This window comes from Bombina bombina, chromosome 3 (assembly GCF_027579735.1).
Source record: "Bombina bombina isolate aBomBom1 chromosome 3, aBomBom1.pri, whole genome shotgun sequence".
Lineage (NCBI taxonomy): Eukaryota > Metazoa > Chordata > Amphibia > Anura > Bombinatoridae > Bombina > Bombina bombina.
Genome location: NC_069501.1, coordinates 218,806,127 through 218,830,035, shown reverse-complemented (window position 1 = coordinate 218,830,035; position 23,909 = coordinate 218,806,127). Strand labels below are relative to the sequence as shown.

At 37.9% G+C, this 23,909-nt stretch overlaps 1 protein-coding gene across 1 annotated transcript in view; it reads left to right on the top strand.

Annotated features, from left to right (window-relative positions):
- Positions 1 to 3,830: 3,830 nt before the first annotated feature.
- Positions 3,831 to 23,909, top strand: part of BLMH (bleomycin hydrolase) — a 236,895-nt gene continuing 216,816 nt past the window's right edge. Inside the window, exon 1 of the mRNA XM_053706144.1 lies at positions 3,831 to 3,970. Coding sequence (XP_053562119.1) covers positions 3,952 to 3,970 — 19 coding nt within the window. The 5' untranslated portion in view covers positions 3,831 to 3,951. The remainder of the gene's footprint in view (positions 3,971 to 23,909) is intronic.

Genomic DNA, 23,909 nt, shown 5'->3' with positions numbered 1-23,909 from the left:
TTTCTATGGAATGGCAAGGATAAATGACAAAATAGAATGTCCATAGACTATAATGAGATTACATGGAACAAGTATATATAAACTGCGCTTCCCAGTTATCACATAATGTATTTCACAACGGATATAGAACCAACATATTAAATACCATAGAAAGTAAGTGGTATATAGTTATACGTACACTATATAACACAGAGAATATAGGGTAAAACTTCAAAGTGACCTGTATACTTATAACCAGATCAGAAAAGTGTATATCACCTCTATTGGTATGTAAGTTCCTGTATGTGATGAAAGCGGAAGAAAAAGTATTTTCCAACATATGTCTCTGGAAAGCGGTGTGGACAATTCCAAGTGGTGGCCTCAGAAAATGCTGTCAATAAATGCTGCTATAATTATACTGAGAGGATTGCGATCCTCCTCCCAAATGGAACTTGAAAGACAAAAACTGAGAAAGAGTGCAAAACAACAAAGCATATAGTGCTCTTATTAAAACTAGATTTAGTGAACATTACTGTAATATCAAAAACAAAATCGAGACCCATAGTGTACCTGACCATTTCAGACACCTTCATAATGCTAATTCTATGGGACTAAAAATCAGTTATTGACTGGATTACGAATAATAGTTCCAATAATCGATTAAAAACTCTAAGACCGGGTGAAACATATATATATTGGGTACTTGTAAAGCACGGCTAATCACCCCTAAGGGTCTCAAGGCGCTGCTCATTTTATCAACCTTGGAAGGATGAAAGGCTGAGAGTACCTCACCGGGGATCGAACCTGCAACCCTCGGGTTGCTACAGAGCTCAGCCACAGTGCATTAGCATGCTGAGTTATCTGTCCGGCTCTCTATATCGTAGTCACATGATCTCCAGCCACAGGCTATTACAACTTTGAGTAGCCCCGCACCTCCAAGTCTTCACAGTGTTCCGGTTGCGCTTAGGCTGTAGGAAGGACCGAGTGGCACAAGTCAACACTCATCTGGCCTACAACAGAGTTTCTGTGGCGATATGCACTATGTGCTTTGTTGTTTTTAATTCCTGTACATATATTTTTTACTTGCGCTTCACAATTTCTATTAAATACTTTTACTCTTAGAGTGGTTTGCGCTCTCTGTTCCCCTCTTTTGCGCTCTCCCCCCCTCCCTCTCTTTTGCGCTCTCTTTCTCTCCCCCTCTCTTTTGTGCTCTCTTTCTCTCCCCCCTCTTTTGCTGTCTCTCTCTCCTTTTTTTTGCTCTCTCTCCATTCCTCTCTTTTGCTTTCTCTCCATCGCTCTCTTTTGGTCTCTCTCTCCCCCCCTCTCTTTTGCTCTCTCCCCCCGTTTTGCTCTCTCTCTCTATCCCTCTCTTTTGCTCTCTCTATCCCCCTCTCTATTGCTCTCTCCCCCCCTCTCTTTTGCTCTCACCCCCCCTCTCTTTTTCTCTCTCTCCCCCTCTCTTTTGCTCTCTATCCCCCCTCTCTTTTGCTCTTTCCCCTCTATATTGTTCTCTCTCCCCCCTCTCTTCTGCTCTTCCCCCTCTTTCTATTTCTCTCCCCTCTCTCGCGCCGACCGAGCCCGGCTACGCCCGGACACTCCAACACTCCCTTCCGGTCACGCCCACTTTCTCCACAAACAGCATGTCAAGTAAGGCCAGGTGTGTTTGTCCTCGTGCTGTCTCTACTACGCATGACAGCTTCGGACAAACACACTTGGCCTTTTATATTATAAAATGGTCATTCCATCTTGTCATTCACCCTTGTCATTCAATAGAAAGCAACTATAATATGACATAATTTCACTTTCAGAATATGCTACTGTACCTGGGAAACATATCTGGTAAATATCTATTTGATATGTCTCATATTTTAGTTTCTATAGCATTTTTAAATGTAATCCCATTATAACCTAGGGCAGCGGTCGCCAACCAGTGGTCCATGGACCACTGGTGGTCCCCAAGAAGATGTAGGTGGTCCTTGACACCATCAAGCAGGAATTAATCTACTCTAATGGTGTCACCCTTGTCTCGCTACAACTCCCTACAGTGCCTCTCCCTACGCACATTGTGTAGTACTGCGCAACTGCCTCTCTGTTCCAGCTCAAAAGTTGACACTTACTCTTCATCTGTCATTTGGAAGTATTCTCTCAGTTCTGTCATTTAGTTAATTAATTCCAAAAAATAATTCTTAAAAATGAGTAAATATATACATAATGTAAACTTAGCTATGGTTATACTAGTTATGTACAGTATATGTATATATACAGGTATACCTCACTTTACAGCGCTTTGTGGGGCTGAAGTTCAACCTCCAATGATTGAAACAGTGCTATAGTCTGGCAAATTTTACTACAGTAATTGTCACTATTTTACAGGTACAGTATTTTTTGAATACTAATTGAATACTGTGCTGTGCTAGTGGTAAACTAAACTTAGCCCTATTGCACCCCTAATATAAGTTAGTTAAAACACGTTTTCAAGTTTTTAAACACACTGGTAAGTGAAAAGAAAGCTAAAACTGCCTTGTTTCACTTTACAGCGGTGCTCCGGTCCCTAACCCGCTGTATGAGCGGAGTATACCTGTATACACATTATAGAGGTTTGTACCTTTTAAAAAAAAATCATGTTAGTGGTCCACGGGATTCAAAATTGTGAGTTTAGTGGTCCCTGAGGTCCTACAGGCTGGCGACCCCTGGTCTAGGGCATTCCATCTTGTCATTTACCCTTGTTATTCCATAATAAACTGCTATAATCTGAAGTCATCTCACTTTCAGAATATGCTACTGTACCTGGGGAACATATCTGCTAAATATCTAGTTGATATGTCTCTTTTTTTTGTTGCTACAGCACTTTTAAATGTAATCCCATTATAGTCTATGGGCATTCCATTTTGTCATTCACTCTTGTCATTCCATAGAAAGCAGCTATAATCTGAAGTAATCTCACTTTTAGAATATGATACTGTACATGGGGAACATATCTGGTAAATATCTAGTTGATATGTCTCATAGTTTTGTTGTTCCAACTTTTAATGTTACATCCCATTATAGTCTATGGGCATTCCATTTTGTCATGTACCCTTGTCATTCAATAGAAAGCAGCTATAATCTGACCTAATCTCACTTTCAGAATATGATACTGTACCCAGGGAACATATCTGGTAAATATCTAGCTGATATGTCTCATAGTTTTGTTGTTCCAACACTTTTAATGTTACATCCCATTATAGTCTATGGGCATTCCATTTTGTCATTCACCCTTGTCATTCCTTTTAGTACATCCGCTTCTAGGGTCTGTCCGTTTTTTGTGAGCATTGAATGAGTCTAATTGCGCAGTGAGTGAGTGATTATTCCCACTCCATGACAGTGATTTAATACACAGTGCAAATGTTGTTTTCACTTTCACTTTCTACTGTTTGACAAGGACCAATATATAAATATTAAATAAAATGCAAAGCAGTGTATAATCTTCAACTCAAGGTACGTACTGAGTTCATTCAATATTGCACACCAGACCTGAAAACAACATTTTTAAAATCAATAAATAATATACCAGAACATTTCTAAACAAAACAGCTTCAAGCCTTGGTCGGCGCAAAACAGAGGGGTTGGGTGTGTTTGCACTTTAGTCGCAAGACTTCTAATAATGATTAGAGAAACACAGCTCCATAGGAACATAGAACAATTTATCTCGTAAGACTCGTGGTCTACGACAAACGCTTACAGCCATAGAACGTCTCACAGACGGAATATGTACAAGGCACAATAAACGGTTTCACCTGCTAGGTTACATGGACTAATCCAATCACGTGTTGCTTGTGCCCTAACCTGTAACACTATGCCCGCCCCCTGTAAGCCGCATCCTCTGCTGGTGACAACGTCCTTTGCCAGCCCCGGAAGGAGACTGTGAGAGTCAGTTGCCGGTTTAGTGAGAGTGTTTGCCAGGAAGCTACCATTCATATTACAGGAGTCGACATGGGTAGTACAGAGAAAGGTAACACTATAACAAGCCCAAGCGTTTTCATGTTCTTTATGCAGCCGAGTGCTGATTTATTGCTCTTTTTCGCTTTAGCTGATGCTGAGTCATGGGCGTGGCTTGCCAAAGTGGGGCGTGGTATGTTGGAATGGGCGTGGCTAACTGTGTCTACGTTACATGAGAGAGGCGTGCACATGTTGCTGTTTGAGTGATAGAATGGGACCTGCAGTAGAAAGTGCACAAGGATATGGTGCCATAATTCTCTTCCACAAAACTGTGACAAAGTGATATTTGAGTGGAATGAGTGTTGGTCTTGATTTGTCATTGTACAAATATGTTGCTGTATATGATTCAACCATTAACTAAAAACTATAGATAGCCTGACTGGCCTTAACCCCTTAGTGACCAGAGCACTTTTCCATTTTCTGTCCGTTTGGGACCAAGGCTATTTTTACATTTCTGCAGTGTTTGTGTTTAGCTGAAATTTTCCTCTTACTCATTTACTGTACCCACACATATTATATACCGTTTTTCTCGCCCTTAAATGGACTTTCTAAAGATACCATTATTTTCATCATATCTTATAATTTACTATAAAAAAAATATAAAATATGAGGAAAAAATGGAAAAAAACACACTTTTTCTAACTTTGACCCCCAAAATCTGTTACACATCTACAACCACCAAAAAACACCCATGCTAAATAGTTTCTAAATTTTGTCCTGAGTTTAGAAATACCCAATGTTTACATGTTCTTTGCAAGTTATAGGGCAATAAGTACAAGTAGCACTTTGTAATTTCCAAACCATTATTTTTCAAAATTAGCGCTAGTTACATTAGAACACTAATATCTTTCAGGAATCCCTGAATATCCATTGACATGTATATATTTTTTTTTAGTAGACATCCCAAAGTATTGATCTAGGCCCATTTTGGTATATTTCATGCCACCATTTCACCGCCAAATGCGATTAAATACAAAAAATTGTTCACTTTTTCACTATTTTTTTCACAAACTTTTGGTTTCTCACTGAAATTATTTACAAACAGCTTGTGCAATTATGGCTTAAATTATTCTCTGGGATCCCCTTTGTTCAGAAATAGCAGACTTATATGGCTTTGGCGTTGCTTTTTGGTAATTAGAAGGCCGCTAAATGCCACTGCGCACTACACGTGTGTTATGCCCAGCAGTGAAGGGGTTAATTAGGGAGCATGTAGGGAGCTTTTAGGGGTAATTTTAGCTTTAGTGTAGTGTAGTAGACAACCCCAAGTATTGATCTAGGCCAATTTTGGTATATTTAATGCCACCATTTCACCGCCAAATGCAATCAAATTAAAAAAAACGTTAACTTTTTCACAATTTTAGGTTTCTCACTGAAATCATTTACAAACAGCGTGTGCAATTATGGCACAAATGGTTGTAAATGCTTCTCTGGGATCCCCTTTATTCAGAAATAGCAGACATATATGGCTTTGGCGTTGCTTTGTGGTAATTAGAAGGCCGCCAAATGCCGCTGTGCATCACACGTGTATTATGGCTAGCAGTGATGGGGTTAATTATGTAGCTTGTAGGGAGCTTGCAGGGTTAATTTTAGCTTTAGTGTAGAGCTCAGCCTCCCACCTAAAACATCAGACCCCCTGATCCCTCCCAAACAGCTCTCTTCCCTCCCCCACCCCACAATTGTCCCTGCCATCTTAAGTACTGGCAGAAACTCTGCCAGTGCTAAAATAAAAGCTATATTTGGGCTTTATTTTTATTTTTTTGGGCATATTAACATATGCTGCTGTGTAGGATCCTCCTTAGCCCCCAACCTCACTGATCCCCCACCAAACAGCTTTCTAACCCTCCCCCTCTGCCTTAATGGGCGCCATCTTGGGTACTGGCAGCTGTCTGCCAGTACCCAGTTTAGTAACAAAAAGTATGTTTTTTTTTGTGTTTTTTTTATTGCCCTTTTCTGTAGTGTAGCTCCCCCCCCCCAAGACCAACCCCCCACCCCTTCCAGAACCCTTAGATCATAATTGATTTTGTTAATATATATATTTTTTTAACATTTCTTAACTTTTTTTTTTTCTGCAGTGTAGCGGTTCCCTCCCGCTCCCACCCCGTGCACGCGCCCGCCCGCCGCCCCCCGTGCGCGCCCCCGTCTGTCCCGCCCCCGATCCCGCCCCCCTCCACTCGGCACATCGATGGCCGCCCACCAGCCTCCCAGACTTGCTCCCACCCACCAACGATACCGGCCAACGATGTCCTGTGCAGAGAGGGCCACAGAGTGGTTCTCTCTGCATCGGATGGCCAAGGGGGGGTTATTGCAGGATGCCTCTATCGAGGCATCACTGCAATAACCGGAAAGCAGCTGGAAGCGAGCAGGATCGCTTCCAGCTGCTTTCCAGACCAAGGACGTACGCCACACGTCCTCGGTCATTAACTGTTTTTTTTTTTGAGGACGTGTGGCGTACGTCCTTGGTCGTTAAAGGGACAGTCTAGGCCAAAATAAACTTTCATGATTCAGATAGAGCATGTAATTTTAAACAATTTTCCAATTTACTTTTATCACCAATTTTGCTTTGTTCTCTTGGTATTCTTAGTTGAAAGCTTAACCTAGGAGGTTCATATGCTAATTTCTTAGACCTTGAAGCCCACCTCTTTCAGATTGCATTTTAACAGTTTTTCACCACTAGAGGGTGTTAGTTCACATATTTCATATAGATAACACTGCGCTCGTGCACGTGAAGTAATCTGTGAGCAGGCACTGATTGGCTAGACTGCAAGTCTGTCAAAAGAACTGAAAAAAGGGGCAGTTTGCAGAGGCTTAGATACAAGATAATCACAGAGGTTAAAAGTATATTATTATAATTGTGTTGGTTATGCAAAACTGGGAAATGGGTAATAAAGGGATTATCTATCTTTTAAAACAATAAAAATTCTGGTGTAGACTGTTCCTTTAAGGGGTTAAAGGGATATTAAACCCGCATTTTTTCTTTCATGATTCGGATAGAGCATGCAATTTTAAGCAACTTTTCTAATTTACTCCTATTATCAATTTGTCTTTGTTCTCTTGGTATCTTTATTTGAAAAAGCAGCAAAAAAGCTTTGGAGCCGGACCATTTTAGGTTCAGAACCTGGGTTGCGCTTGCTGATTGGATGGCTAAATGTAGCCACCAATCAGCAAGCACTATCCAGGGTACTGAACCAAAAATAGGCCGGCTCCAACGCTTTCATTTCTGCTTTTTCAAATAAAGATAAAAAGAGAATGAAGAAAAATTGATAATAGGAGTAAATTAAAAAGTTGCTTAAATTTGCATGCTCTGTCTGAATCATGAAAGAAAATATTTGGCTTTCAAATAAGTGGTTTTGTGTGTTCTTGAAGCGCTCAATAACAAGTAGAATACATAGGGATGTAGTCTTTACATGCAAGTGGTGTATTCACAGGACATTTAATCTGCTTTATTTAACTAATTTAATTTGACACTGATGACTGTAATTCGCTGGACAATTCATTTCTGCTATGCTATAATAGGGTAGGCCGTGGGCTAGATATGGTGAGATGTATAAAGTGTAATGCTTCATCAATTGCAGTCCACTATGTAAAGGAAACGTCTATTAAAAGGGACATTATACCCAAATGTTGAAACACTTGAAAGTGATGCTGTAAAAAGCAGACTAGAAAATATCACCTGAACATCTCTATGTAAAAAAAGAAAGATATTTGACCTCACAATGTCCTAAGTAATCACACACAAGAGTTTTGATTTCACTCTCTTGATTTCATTTTTCACTATTTACTTTTTTTTATTAGGATCAAGGAATGTTCTTTAAATAGATTCTCAGTGTTATACCAGTATTTCAGCAATCATACACATCATTTCAAAAGAGTGCTAGGTATGGCTGTGGCTAGTAAAAGTTTTTTTCAATGGCCTTTTTCTAGACACAATGCAATAATACTTTTAAGCCGAAATTTACTCAGGGCAAAGTTGACACAGGGGCTAAATGCATTTAAAAGATTGTATAACAGGCAATGCCGGAATGTAAAAAGGTAGCAACTCTCTGTGAACCCAAACAAGTAAATTCAATGTCAAGTGTCCACAATAAATGTTTAAACGGTGTTACCATTAATATGTATTTCAAAGTTTTACCCTGATATCTTCTAATGTGCCCAGTCATCGGTTAGCCTACTTGTTTTCAAACTGGTCCTACTTACTATCCGCAGGTAAGGGAACAAAAGACAGAGACGATTTGCCTCGGTGCACCTCTGTGGATCAAACTTGCAGCTATAATTGTACATGCAATTCACATGGACGGCCTCCTGATAGAAACATAGTAGCATGTCCTTTTAACCCCTTAATCTTAACTATAGATAGCCTGACTGGCCTTAACCCCTTAGTGACCAGAGCACTTTTCCATTTTTTGTCCGTTTGGGACCAAGGCTATTTTTACATTTCTGCGGTGTTTGTGTTTAGCTGTAATTTTCCTCTTACTCATTTACTGTACCCACACATATTATATACCGTTTTTCCTCGCCATTAAATGGACTTTCTAAAAATACCATTATTTTCATCATATCTTATAATTTACTATAAAAAAATTATAAAATATGAGGAAAAAATGGAAAAAAACACACTTTTTCTAACTTTGACCCCCAAAATCTGTTACATATCTACAACCACCAAAAAACACCCATGCTAAATAGTTTCTAAATTTTGTCCTGAGTTTAGAAATACCCAATGTTTACATCTTCTTTGCTTTTTTTGTAAGTTATAGGGCCATAAATACAAATAGCACTTTGCTATTTCCAAACCATTATTTTTCAAAATTAGCGCTAGTTACATTAGAACACTAATATCTTTCAGGAATCTCTGAATATCCATTGACATGTATATATTTTTTTTTAGTAGACATCCCAAAGTATTGATCTAGGCCCATTTTGGTATATTTCATGCCACTATTTCACCGCCAAATGCGATTAAATACAAAAAATTGTTCACGTTTTCACTAATTTTTTCACAATCTTTTGGTTTCTCACTGAAATTATTTACAAACAGCTTGTGCAATTATGGCTTAAATTATTGTAAATTATTCTCTGGGATCCCCTTTGTTCAGAAATAGCAGACATATATGGCTTTGGCATTGCTTTTTGGTAATTAGAAGGCTGCCAAATGCCACTTCGCACTACACGTGTATTATGCCCAGCAGTGAAGGGGTTAATTAGAGAGCATGTAGGGAGCTTTTAGGGGTAATTTTAGCTTTAGTGTAGTGTAGTAGACAACCCAAAGTATTGATCTAGGCCAATTTTGGTATATTTCATGCCACCATTTCACCGCCAAATGCGATCAAATTAAAAAAAACGTTAAATTTTTCACAATTTTAGGTTTCTCACTGAAATCATTTACAAACAGCTTGTGCAATTATGGCACAAATGGTTGTAAATGCTTCTCTGGGATCCCCTTTATTCAGAAATAGCAGACATATATGGCTTTGGCGTTGCTTTGTGGTAATTAGAAGGCCGCCAAATGCCGCTGCGCATCACACGTGTATTATGGCTAGCAGTGATGGGGTTAATTATGTAGCTTGTAGGGAGCTTGCAGGGTTAATTTTAGCTTTAGTGTAGAGCTCAGCCTCCCACCTAAAACATCAGACCCCCTGATCCCTCCCAAACAGCTCTCTTCCCTCCCCCACCCCACAATTATCCCCGCCATCTTAAGTACTGGCAGAAACTCTGCCAGTAGTAAAATAAAAGCTATATTTGGGCTTTTTTTTTGTGTGTGGCATATTTACATATGCTGCTGTATAGGATCCCCCCTTAGCCCCTAACCTCACTGATCCCCCACCAAGCAGCTTTCTAACCCTCCCCCTCTGCCTTAATGGGCGCCATCTTGGGTACTGGCAGCTGTCTGCCAGTACCCAGTTTAGTAAAAAAAAGTATGATTTTTTTTTTTTTTTGCCCTTTTCTGTAGTGTAGCTTTCCCCCCCCCCCAAGACCAACCCCCCACCCCTTCAGGAACCCTTAGATGAGCATTATTATTTTTTTATTTGTTTTTTTTTTAAACTTTTCTTAACTTTTTTTTTCTGCAGTGTAGCGGTTCCCTCCCGCTCCCACCCCGTGCACGCGCCCGCCCGCCACCCCCGTGCACGCGCGCGCTCCCGTGCGCGCCCCCGTATGTCCCATACCCGATCCCGCCCCCCTCCACTCCACCCGGCACATCGATGGCCGCCCACCCGCCTCCCAGACTTGCTCCCACCCACCAACGATACCGGCCACCGATGTCCGGTGCAGAGAGGGCCACAGAGTGGCTCTCTCTGCATCGGATGGCCAAGGGGGGTTATTGCAGGATGCCTCGATATCGAGGCATCACTGCAATAACCGGAAAGCAGCTGGAAGCGAGCAGGATCGCTTCCAGCTGCTTTCCAGACCAAGGACGTACGCCACACGTCCTCGGTCATTAACTGTATTTTTTTTGAGGACGTGTGGCGTACGTCCTTGGTCGTTAAGGGGTTAAACAGCGATTTTTCCGGACGCTGTAAACATAACAATTCACCATTCAAAGAGAGCAAAGGAATTGCAGGCTGTACCCGTAGAGTTAAGGTTAAAAATCCAAACAATTTATTTAAACATTGTTAAAACAACAAACATTGATTTCAAAAGCACACACAGAAAAAAGTTTACAACCTCAGCACACAGGAGCTGCCTCCGAGGCGTTTCCTGCTTAGAACAAGCACTTCATCAGGGATAACAGCTGATTCCCTTCCGAAAAGTTAAACCTTCAAATGTTAACCCCTTAATGCCTCAATACGTAACCTGTTGGTAATATCTAACTAATTTATAAATAAAATGTTAAATAAGGTTTCAGGCAAGGGATAACCAATATGATATACAAAATCCTAAGGTAAAAATATTCAATTCATAAAAATATATATACAATATATCACGTTATTTCACTACACAAAGAAATGTTAGTTCTCAAAAATAATTGGTTATGGAGTAAGTAAGGAGAGAGATAAATCCATACAACACAAAAACGTAAATTATGTAAATTATATATATAGCCTTATGTATATATGTTCACACAGTAGATACTTATATACTAATTTTTATGTATAGTGGGCAAAACCATCTTAACAGTTATTTTTACTTAATTTACTAGTTGGCACATTACAATAAACTTATGAACAATGAGGAAATCAATGATTTACTCTTCAAACCTTAATTTGTGTATGGACCCCCAAATCTAATTCCATAGCTCATAACTTTATCTGTATAGAACTATGTTCCTATGAACAGTTTAAGATCCCAAATTTTATTGATGCCTTTAGGATAACCAATTTGAAGTTTATGTATCCAAAGGGCTTCTTTTTTGTTAAGCTTAGCTAGTCTATCCCCACCTGTATTTTTCTTAGGCACACAATCTATGGCTTGAAATTCAAATAACGACAGAACATAGTTCAGTGCAGCATCATCAAAGACATATCCAGGTCTGTGACTAAAAAAATGTTTTGCAACAGGGGTCTTGGGCTCAGTCGCCTCTAAAGATACTAAGTGCTCCCGGATACGATCCTTGAGAGGTCTGACAGTTCTGCCTGTATATTGACAGCCACAAAGTTTGCAAGAGATAAGATAAACCACAAAACTAGATAGACATGTTAGATGATGGTAAATCCTAAATTCACACTTGGTCTCATTAGAGAGAAATATATCTCCCATCTTTACATAGTGTCAACATTTACAAGGTCTAACACCACTTGAATGTGCCATTCTTTTTTCTAAGACAATTTTTTGTTGTTGTTAATGATGTATTAGAATCAGAAAAATTTCTACTAACAAACTGACCTATTGTTTTGGCTCTCCTAGATACAAATTTTACTCCTTGGGTAGTTATATTTGTTAATGAAGGTTCTTTTCCGAGAATAGGTAAATATTTTTCTACTATATTACAAACTTTATGGTGCTGATTACTATATTGGGTGGAAAAAACTAGGCTTTTTTTCAATTGTGGTATCCCTGGACTTATCAGTTAGAAGACTTTCTCTGTCCATCGATCTTACTTGATTAAGAGTTTCCATAAGAGTATTATTTCTGTAGCCTCTATCAATTAGACAATCTTTAAGATATTTAGCATGTCTATCGAAATCCTTAAAGGGACACTGAACCCAAAAAATTTCTTTTGTAATTCAGAAAGAGCATGCAACTTTCTTTTTTTTTTTTTTTTTTTAAATATATTCTTTATTAAATGAGGCACATTTGAGACAAAAACAATTATAGTTCAGAGACCAGTTCATCTTACAAATTGCATTACATTTTGTTTCATATTACATAACCAGGGGAGGAAACAGGGAGAAAAAAAAAAAAAAAAAAAAAAAAAGAAAACAAGAAAACAAAAGCAAAAATATTTTCCCTTCCCTTCCTCCTTTCCTGATAAATTGTCTCTGTATTTCTCAATCTAACTACCCAAATGTGCTTCTTTTACTTTGGATTTATATAAAATAAAAATAATAATAATAATAAAAATGAAAATAATAAAAAAAATAACAGGGGGAAAGAAAAAAAAAAAAAAAAAAAAAAAAGGGAAAAAGGAGAAGGGTCCTCCCCCTCTCACCCCCTCCCATACCCTCTCACCTTTTTCTTTCTCCCTTTTTTTTCCTTCCCTTTCCCCTCTTTCTTCCTCTCTTTCCTTTTCCCTCTTTTATTTTATTTTTCAAGAACGAATACACCACCAACTTGTATATTGGACTTCTCTAAACGAAGAATACCAACTTGGTGGAAATATATCTAAAATAACTAGTTCTGCAAATGTCTCAGAGTTTAAAAAGGGGTACAATATTTGTTTCTGGATCTGAGGTGTATACGTTTTAATTATAGGTAACCAACCTAATATAAATCTTTTTATTTTATATTCCTTAACACTCTTAATATGAAAAGATTCGAATAAAATTTGGTTTTGAGTTTCTTTGATTATCCTGGATAATGAGGGTGCAGCTGTAGATTTCCAGTTTTTTACTATCAACTGTCTTACCAATAATATAAGTGTATTTAGTATTCTATCTTGGATACCTAAGTCAGCTGTATGGCTTTTTAAAAACATAACTAATTCTATGGTAAGATGTATATTTATCTTGTAGAGTTTATTTATCCAAAAAACTACCTTTTCCCAAACCTGCTTCATTTTAGGGCAGGAATAAAACATGTGTAGGATATTTGCTTCCCGGAAATTACAACGTGGACAAGTTGCTACTTGTGATGGAAACATTTTCATTAACCGGGCCGGGGTTATATAGAAATTATTGATAAGTTTAATATGGGATTCTTTCCAGCTCATGGATATAACCAAATTTCTTGTAATTGATATACTTGTATTCATTCTTGAAAGATCCAAATTAGGAATATTAACTTTCCACTTATCAAAGGTTTTGTTGTACGAAATCAGGCTCTGCTTGGCCAATAGGATATCATATAACAGAGAGATGGATGTGAAACCAGCTATATATTGGCATATATATACTTTAATATCCGTCCATTCCTTAAATTGATTCCTACCCCTCCTCATGTCATCAATATAATGTCTTAATTGAAGATATGCGAAAAAATTAGTTCTGGGTAGGTCAAATAATTGGGAGAGGGTTTCAAAGGAGACCATATACCTGTCACTATCTAATACTTGGCCTATGCATTTCAGCCCCTTGTCTGACCATTTTCTAAAGATATCTTGGTTAATTCCTGGTGTAAAACCTGGATTACCTGTGATAGGTAAATACTCTGAATAGCATGGGCCCATATCAAGTATACTACATAATTTATGCCAGGCTATAACAATATTTTTAAGAGAAATTAAACAGTCTATATTAGCAGGTAATTTTTTTGGCAAACAGTGTAAGATAGCTTTAAGGGAAAAGGGATATGCAAGAAAGCTTTCCATATCATTCGATACCACCCCATTTACACCTGTCAACCATTCAATCGCTATTTTAACTAGAACAGATAGATTATAAAGATGAATGTTAGGTAATGCAAGCCCTGCTATTCTATATGGTTGGGATATCCTTTTTAGCGCTATTCTGGGTTTCTTTTCTTTCCAAATAAAGTTAGAAAAGGCAGAATTTATTCTCCTTTGATCTTGTGTATTAATAAAAAGAGGAAGATTTTGCAATGGATATAATAGTCTAGGAAAGACAATAGTCTTGATTAGATTTACTCGTGCTGATAAAGATAAAGGGAAAGTTGTCCATAACTTCAAATCCGTAATAATTTTTTGAATCAGAGGAGAGAGATTTGCTGGATACCATTTATTAGGATTGGAGCTAAGTTTAAGCCCTAAATAGTTAAGAGTTTCTGTAATTTTGAACGGGATCTCTTGAAGGCTTGTATTTGTTTTATTTAACCACAATATTTCACTCTTATTACAATTTATATTATAACCTGAAAATGAGGAAAAAAACTGTAAGGTATCTACAATTAATGGAATTGAATATTTAGTATTCTGAAGAAAAATCAACAAATCATCTGCATATAGCAGTACTTTTAAACTAGTCGGTCCTATCTTTATTCCTAATATTACATCCCTGAGCCAGATTGCTAGAGGCTCCAGAGCTAGATTAAACAAGAGTGGCGATAATGGGCAGCCCTGTCTCGTACCTCTGCCCATTATAATTTTCGGGGAGAGCGCCCCATTAACGAGCAAGTAGGAGATAGGATTCTTATAAAGATTACGAATAAAACAGAGAAATTGATTTTGCAGCCCAAACTGTGACACTGCGCTAAAAAGGTATTCCCAATTAATCGAATCAAACGCCTTTTCGGCATCAAGTGTAAGAATAGCTAGATCCTGAATCAATTGAGGATTCTTTGTTCCCTTTATAGACCATATGTAATCCATATATGTAACCAATTTTCGAATATTTTTTGAGGAGTTCCTATTTATCATAAAACCGGCTTGATCTGAGTGTATAATGTCAGGGAGACACTGAGCAAGCCTACCAGCTATTATAGAGGTTAATATTTTATAGTCAGCATTCAATACTGAAATAGGCCTATATGAGGCAGGATCTTCTGGGTCTTTTCCCTTTTTTAGGATTAATGAGATGTTAGCTGCTGAGAAATAATTTGAAATAGGCATATTAGATATAAAATAGTTATTATAAAGCTTTTGTAGAGTAGGTGATATATCCTCTATTAACATTTTCAGATATTCTGCTGGGAAGCCATCTGGGCCTGCAGCTTTATTCAATTTAGCTTTTTTTATTGCCTCTATTACTTCCTCCAGAGATATAGGAGCATTCAACAAAATTAACTTCTCCTCAATTATTTTCGGGATTTGTATTTTAACCCAAAAATTTTCCTGATTTAATAAATCACTTTTTTTCTCAGTGTATAGATTCTGGTAATAATCATAAAAAACCCTAATAATATCTAAGTTATCAGTATATCTTGTCTCCTTCTCTTTTACTGCTAGTATGTAGTTTTTTTTCTTTCTATTTCTAACTAACATTGCTAAATATTTAGCTGAGCATCCATGAAAAGCCCTAAAATGCATATTTAATCTAGTTTCCTCTTCTTGCGCTTTCCGTTTTAGTATAATATCTCTTTCCTGCCGGGCCTTAGTATATCTCCTCCAATTTTCATTACAACGATTATTAAAAAAGCTCCTGTATGTGTTCCTGACACAATTCGTCAATTGTTTCTCATTAATCTCTGCTTTTTTCTTTCTAGCGAATATATAGGCATTAATCTCTCCTCTTATGACAGCCTTAGATGCCTCCCAGAAGTTCTCAATCGGATTATATTGAGCTATGTTTAATGTGCAATAATCTTTCCACTTCTGTCTTAACCAGTTATTAAATCTAATATCCTTGTATAGATGCCTAGGAAAGAAGAAAGTATTTACTTTATTTTTAGTTTTCACTAATGCATCAAAATGAAGTGAAATGATTGCATGATCGGAGATCATTATATCATTTATATGGGCCTGAGATTTAGAAATAGACAGAGATTCAGAAATTAAAATAAAATCTATTCGTGAAAAGGTTTTAAATGACTTAGATTCACAGGTGAATTGAATTTTATCTGGATTTTTGGTCCTCCATGTATCAATTAATTTTAAATGAGTACAAAAGTTTTTAAAATATTTGGCTTGTCTATTATATCGGGCTCGATGGTCTATGTTTAATCTCTCTAGATCAGGATATAAACACATATTGAAGTCTCCAGCTATAATGAGATTATGTTTAATATGTGGGAATAGTTTAACTTTCATATTGTCCCAAAATGAGGGGGAAAAACCATTAGGACCATATACATTACATATTATTAGTTTTGTGTTATTTATTTGGACCTGAACAATTATATATCTGGCATCCCTATCCATCTCAATGTTCGTAACATTATAAGTCAAATTTTTATTAAACAAAATCGCCACTCCGCTTTTTCTACCTTTACAAGGCGCTCCCAAAACTTCTCCCACCCATTTTGATTTTAATTTGACTATTTCACTATTTTTTAGGTGGGTTTCTTGAAGACAAACAATACTGGGAGAAGATCTACCCAGTGTTCTTATAATCAGTTTACGTTTGGCCGGTGAAGAAATACCACCGACATTCCAGGATAATATCTTAAAATTGTTACATAACTCTGTCATATGCAAAAAACTAAGATCCTAAATTCCACTGCATGAGGGGAGGAGGGGGGGGGGGGCAGGGAGAGAGCACACAAGTCAACAAAAAAAAAAAAAAAAAAAAAAAAACCTGTCTTGGATAATATTCATAAAGCCTTAACTCTCTTCGCCTTATTTTTCTCCATTATTGAGCTTTCCCTCTATTTCTGAGAGGTTTCCATATTAGCTAGAAAATCTTTAGCTTCCATTATAGTATTAAGGTTTCTCCTTATACCATCCTTTTCTATAATGATTTTAGCTGGGTATACCATGTGTGCTTTTACACCTTTGTCTATTAATTGTGAACAATAGGGGGCCATATTTCTCCTCTTTGAGGCTGTCTCATTTGAAAAATCTTGAAATAAGAAAACTCTTTTATTTGCTATAGTAAATGTATCGGTTTTCCTGTAAAGCTTAAGCAACTCAACTTTGTCTTGAAACCTTAAAACCTTAAATAAACATACTCTATTTCTTAACGAGCCATCTTCATTATATTTCCTTGGGCCCACCCTATGTGCTCTCTCTATCTGTAATGGCAACTTAGAGGGGGGAAAACCTAGTAACTGAGGTAAACTGTTAGCAGCAAAATTTAACAAATTTTCAAACTCAGCTATCTCTGGGAGACCCACTACTCTCACATTGTTCCGCCTGGAGCGATCCTCCATGTCTTCAAGGCGAGATTGTAAATTTTGAATCTTGGATTCTTGTTTAGCTAATATATTATCATGATTATTTACTAAATCTTCTACATCTGAAATTCTATTTTCTGCTTCTGTTAATCTAGCAGAAAATTGTTTTACCTCGACTGTAAGAATATCTAAATTTGTAGAGATGTTAGAGAGATCTTTTTTGATTGCCTCAAATTGAGGTGTGAAAAGCAAATTTATTTGGGCTAATAATATTGGTGCATCATTTGCGGATTCATTCATGGCCTCAGAACTGGCCTCAGGGATCTTAATACCTTTTTTTTCTCTGGATTTGGAAGGCATTATTGGTGAACTTTGTCTGCCTTGTGAGACAAATCTTTCCATTTAAAGGAAAGAAAAAGTGATTGGGTAATCGTGTGATTACTGCCAGTGATAAGTGTGAGGGTGTATTTGGTGACTGAATGTGAAGTGTGACAAAACCTTCTAAATATCTAAATGTGAGAAAAAAAAAAAAAGAAAAAAGAAAAAAAAAAGTGTAGTATATAGTATATATATATATATACAAAATTGTCAAAAAGTGTTAAGGTGGTGCTCGTGCGTATATATGCAGGCAAAAACTATGAATAAAAGAAAAAAAAAAGAAAAAACAACAACAAAACAATACCGCCAGACAATAGTCTAAATATGCTTATAACCTAAAATGCCTGGCACTAGAGCCTAGCCTTCAAACAATCCTACTCCTTCCTCCTCCAGGACACCAACCAGTATATATAAAACAGAATACTTAAAGCCTATACAGCAGAAATATATCAATCTGAGCTTTGCTATGTCTAAACATAGATGTAGAATCCTTATAATTTACTTTTACCAAACACCTAGATTCTTCTAAGGAACAAAACAATGTTATACATACATATCATTATTTGCTGACCCTGATTCACTATCTATTTTAGAAACTTTAATGGGTCAATATAACCCTTTTTTTAAACATCTTATACTTTTCCAGACTTGATATACAAAATATTTTTTCCTTGAAAGGATCCTGGTAATTAATGGATTCTCCCTCCTTCTTTCTATCTTTTCTCCCCTTCCTCTTTCCTTCTTCTTCTTCCCCTCTTCTTACTCCTTACAACAAGCAAAAACACAATTCCCCTTATGATTCAAAGTTAGTTCCACAACAAAGTCTCGTGCACTTAAGTCAATGCTACCAGCCACCTTCCTTCCCTTTATAATGTTTGATATAGTAGTATTCAACTGTCCTCTTTAGGGAAAAAGGTGAAAAATAAAAATGACTTTACCAAAGTTTATACAGGGGCATCTTCGGGGAAGACATCTAGCAACATGACCCGTTATACCAAAGGGGGAGACAAAGGAAGAAAAAAGTCAATACTTGCGCTTCTGAGGCTCGCTAGATTACTTAAACCAGGCTGCCGTTTTTATCTGTGGTTCTGTCAGGTTTCCATTTACTCTGCTGAGCATCTATAGATCCAATTTGGCCAGCTCATTCACTGCTGTATCCTGTACCTGGATTGCACCTGAGCGCAACCGTGACTAATCCTGGAGCTGAGTTCTCCTAGGTTGGCCTCCGGACGTAAGCAGCTCTTTCCTTCAGCCGTCCAGCCTCAGTTATGCACACCGTCTTTTATGTTTTAACAGATGGATGATGTCAGAGCCCGGACCTCAGTTGTCACCTATCGTCAGGGGCTCAGTCCTCCCGTCGGACCAGCTTGAGCTTCTTGTACTCAGTGAGCACGTCCTCTGTGAGCCCTGCCGTATCTGTTCCAGCCAGGGGAACGGTTGTCGATAGCCGGTCTCAGCCACACTGCTGCTCCGGAAACACTGTTCTCCCAAGGTATTATCCTCTGCTTGTAGCGGTCTCGCACCTGTACTCCGTGAGCACGTCCTCTGCGAGCCCTGCCGTATCTGTTCCAACCAGGGGAGCAATTGTCTACAGCCGGTCTCAGCCACACTGCTGCTCCGGAAACAGTGTTCTCCCAAGGTATTATCCTCTGCTTATAGCGGCCTCGCTCCTGCACCTCGAAAGTCAGGCAAAAATGCGGTATAGCCGCATGCCGTTATCGGCCAGGTAGGTTTTTCCAGCTTGTCTTCGAGTAATTTGTACTCTACTTCGCCACTACAGTAAAACCCCAGAAAACAAACACAGAATTCTGCGGGCTATGTGGCTGAAAGCTTAGGGGTAGTTTTTTTTCTCTCCTGCGTTCACCTGAACGCCGACCAGGAGCAGGTGTGTCTACGCTCCACCCCTTCCGGAACACCTCAGCATGCAACTTTCTAATTTACTCCTATTATCATTTTTTCTTCGTTCTCTTGCTATCTTTATTTGAAAAAGAAGGCATCTAAGCTTTTTTTGGGTTTAGTACTCTGGACAGCACTTTTTTATTGGTGGATGAATTTATCCACCAATCAGCAAGGACAACCCAGGTTGTTCATCAAAAATGGGCCGGCATCTAAACTTACATTCTTGCATTTCAAATAAAGATACCAAGAGAATGAAGAAAATTTTATAATAGGAGTAAATTAGAAATGTGCTTAAAATTTCATGCTCAATCTGAATCACGAAAGAAAAATTTTGGTTACAGTGTCTCTTTAAGGTTACTGCAATTTCCACGGAGCCTCATAAATTGACCCTTGGGAATTGCTTTCTTAAGATGGTTCGATGGTGTGATTCTTATCTCAAAATTGTATTACCTGCAATGTCTTTCCTGAACGCTTCCGTGAGCAAGACTTGATTGGTATGATCTATTTTTATTTTAAGATCCAAAAAAGGATTTAGGATTTACCATCATCTAACATGTCTATCTAGTTTTGGGGTTTATCTTATATATTGCAAACTTTGTGGTTGTCAATATACAGGCAGAACTGTCAGACCTCTCAAGGATCGTATCTGGGAGCATTTACTATCTTTAGAGGCGACTGAGCCCAAGACCCCTGTGGCAAAACATTTTTTTAGTCACAGACCTGGATATGTCTTTGATGATGCTGCACTGAACTATGTTCTGTCATTATTTGAATTTCAAGCCATAGATTGTGTTCCTAAGAAAAAAACAGGGGGGATAGACCAGCTAAGCTTAACAAAAAAGAAGACCTTTGGATACATAAACTTCAAACTGGTTATCCTAAAGGCATCAAAAAATTTGGGATCTTAAACTTTTCATAGGAACATAGTTCTATATAGAACTATGTCAGTGGATTGGATAAAGCTATGAGCTATGGAATTAGATTTGGTGGTCCATACATAAATTAAGGGTTGAAGAGTAAACCATTGATTTCCTCATTGTTCATAAGTTTATTGTAATGTGACAACTAGTAAATTAAGTAAAAATAACTATTAAGATGGTTTTGCCCACTATACATAAAAATGAGTATATAAGTATCTACTGTGTGAATATATATACTTAAGGCTATATTTATAATTTACATAATTTACGTTTTTGTGTTGTATGGATTTATCTCTCTCCTTACTCACTCCATAACCAATTATTTTTGAGAACTAACATTTCTTTGTGTAGTGAAACATGTGATATATTGTATATATATTTTTAAGAATTGAATATTCTTACCTTTAGGTTTTTGTATATCATATTGGTTATCCCTTGCCTGAAATCTTATTTAACATTTTATTTATAAATTAGTTAGATATTACCAACAGGTTACGTATTGCGGTATTAAGGGGTTAAAATTTGAAGGTTTAAATTTTCGGAAGGGAATCAGCTGTTATCCCTGATGAAGTGCTTGTTCTAAACAGGAAACGCATCAGAGGAAGCTCCTGTGTGCTGAGGTTGTAAACTTTTTTTTCTGTGTGTGCTTTAGAAATCAACGTTTGTTGTTTAAACAATGTTTAACCTTTTTAAAGCCGTTATGCCGTTCTATTCCGTCATAATTAGACTGGGCTTTAAAGCCGTTATGACGGAATAGAACGTCATAGCTAATGGCTGTCCTGAAGCCTTCTGTGCTGTCAGGACTTAATTGTGGTCTTGGGGGCGTTCCTAGGGTTGTAGGAATGCCCCCCAGACACGATCCAATAATTGAAATCTCGCGATCGTGTGCATGATCGCGTGGTTTCAATTTGTCTACATCAGAACAGTTGTTCCGATGTGGGCACTTTAGCCCTGAAATAAATTGTTTGGATTTTTAACCTTAACTCTACGGGTACAGCCTGCAATTCCTTTGTTCCCAGTGTTATATACTTTTTGGCACACACGCTTTTGTATATGATCACCTTTTTGTAAAGGATTCCTTAATCGGGACTGGAAGGGACCCACTGCCATACTATGATAGTGCTATCATACTTGCTGACGAGCAGACCATCACTGTACAATCTTGATTGAGGTTGTCTACAACATATGTTACACAGTTTTAATGTCATTTGCTTTGATGTCTTTGTTTTATTGTATTCATGCATCCATGATTTTAATTCTATTTTGATGTATTAAATGTTTAAATCTATATCACCGTCCTTTAGTACTAGATACTGTAAGAGACTTTCTACACTATAGTCACTTTAGCCTTCAGATTTTAGGCGCTCTGTACACCACCTCTATCTGTATATTCTTCTCTTGGTTGGTTAGGTAACCTTGTGTTCAGAGCCAAATGTGTATCCTTTCCTTGGCACTTGGTTTACCACTTTTCCATATTTACACCCCATAGTAAAGGACCTTAAACAGCAAATCCGTATGCCTGTCTCAAGACTTGCAAGGGAGCATGCCTCATGCACACTCATGTTATTTCTCTATTCAGTTTAAAGAAGTTTACAATGAAATCTCATGAGATTACAGTTCATGACGTCAGCTCTGCTGATATTGGCTGCTGTTCATTTCTTTCCTTTTTTTTTTTTTTTTTTAACCTGCAGCTGGACAGGCCCATTTTGGTATATTTGATGCCATTAAATGGCCACCAAATACTATCATACACAAAAAAATTCTGTAGTGTAGGCATCCCTCCCACTTTCCTGATCCCCCTCCAACAGCTCTTTTACCTTCCAACTGTCCACCGCCATGTTTGTTACTGGCATCCAGTATGACAGAAGCAAACTGATTTTTTTTAATATTATTTATTTTGTATACTTTTCTCTAGTGTAGGTGTCCCCTCACCCTCCCCACTTCCTCCTCCAAGAAATTACTTTTTTGTAGTGTAGGGTCCCTCTCCAGCCCATAATTTTCTGTAGTGTATGACCTCATCCCTCCCTCTCCCTTCATAATATTTTTTTCTGTAGTGTAAGGAACCCCAAACTGTCCCTTCCCTTCCTTTTCTGGACTGATCCTCAGGCCTCCCTCCTTCCATGCCACACAGCATACAGAGAGTGACACAGACAGTGTCACTCTCTGTAAAGATAGGCAATCTGGCTTCATATGGTCAGGCATCACAATCAGAAGAGAGATATCTTCTGCTCACTGGTTGCAGTTCCCACTGTCTAAGCTAACAGCAGGGACTGCAACAGGCACCTCTGTGTTGAACATAGTTTCTACATCAACATAGTTCGCTAGGCAAAGTACTGTGTGATGTACTGCCTATGTCAAAATGACACAAGGGGTTAATGAGTCCTGTGGACAAGAATTGAGAAAAATTGGTTTAGTGCACCATACACCCTTCTATGGAAAAAAGTTATGCCCTTCTTTATTGTACTAGATGAATGATAGGACTTAAGAGGTCACTGTTTTGTAAATATTTTTCCCCTTAAAGGAATGTTTAACAGTCTGTTTTGTTGTTGTAATAAAAAAGCACCAATCAGTGGGTTATACTTAATTTAAAATCATCGCACTATGTATTATTTCCCATTTAAAAAAAAAGAATGTTACCTTTTATTTCTTATTTTTAATTTAATGTGTGCAGTGTCCATTGCTTCCTGTCACAGCCCTACAATGAGGACGGGGCCTCTGTAGGGAAGGCATATAGCTCAATGTCATTAAACCTCTATAGTAACATGATCTGGTTTAGTGTTCAGATAATGCCAGCGACAGTAAGTCTGTTTAGCGCATGCTCATAAGTGACAGAATGCAAGACATGTCTGTTCTCTTATTTCCTTAAGGGCAGGGCTACAATGAGAAATTCTAAGTGTGGGAAGACCTGCCACAAGTAAATCTGGAGTCTCCAGGGCCAGACCGTGTGCGGAATAGCCAGCATGTTTCACAGAATGGGCCCCCTTTACTGAGAGAGGACTGCAGTGACCAGGGGGCCCACGGATAAAGCGGTCCAGGGGGGGGTTACTAGGGGTGGCTCATTTTCGGCCGTTTTGGTCCTCTTTCGGCCAAAATGCGCAGTGCACATTTCTAGCCAAAGTTTTGGTGGCCTAAATTTCAGTGCATCCTTAAAGTTGTTTGCTGTCTTTGTAATTTTTTTTTCAAATTTTTATTTATTAAGGGGTCCACATATAGCTTACAACATAAGACTCATAAAGAAAATATAATCCAAAAATGATTAATTCACATATCAAATAAAATTCTCTTCATATATGCCCCTTCTTTTCTGTAATATTACCAATATTTACAACAAATATAACAGAATCAACATAATATAGGAAGCCTAGGTCAATTTTTGTCCTTATAACATCGAGTTAGAAATTTGTTTCTTAAATTTCTATTACATCATATTTAATATACTCAAGACAAATGTGCAAACTTTAGGGAGAAAAAAAAAAAAGAATTATAATTAGCTCC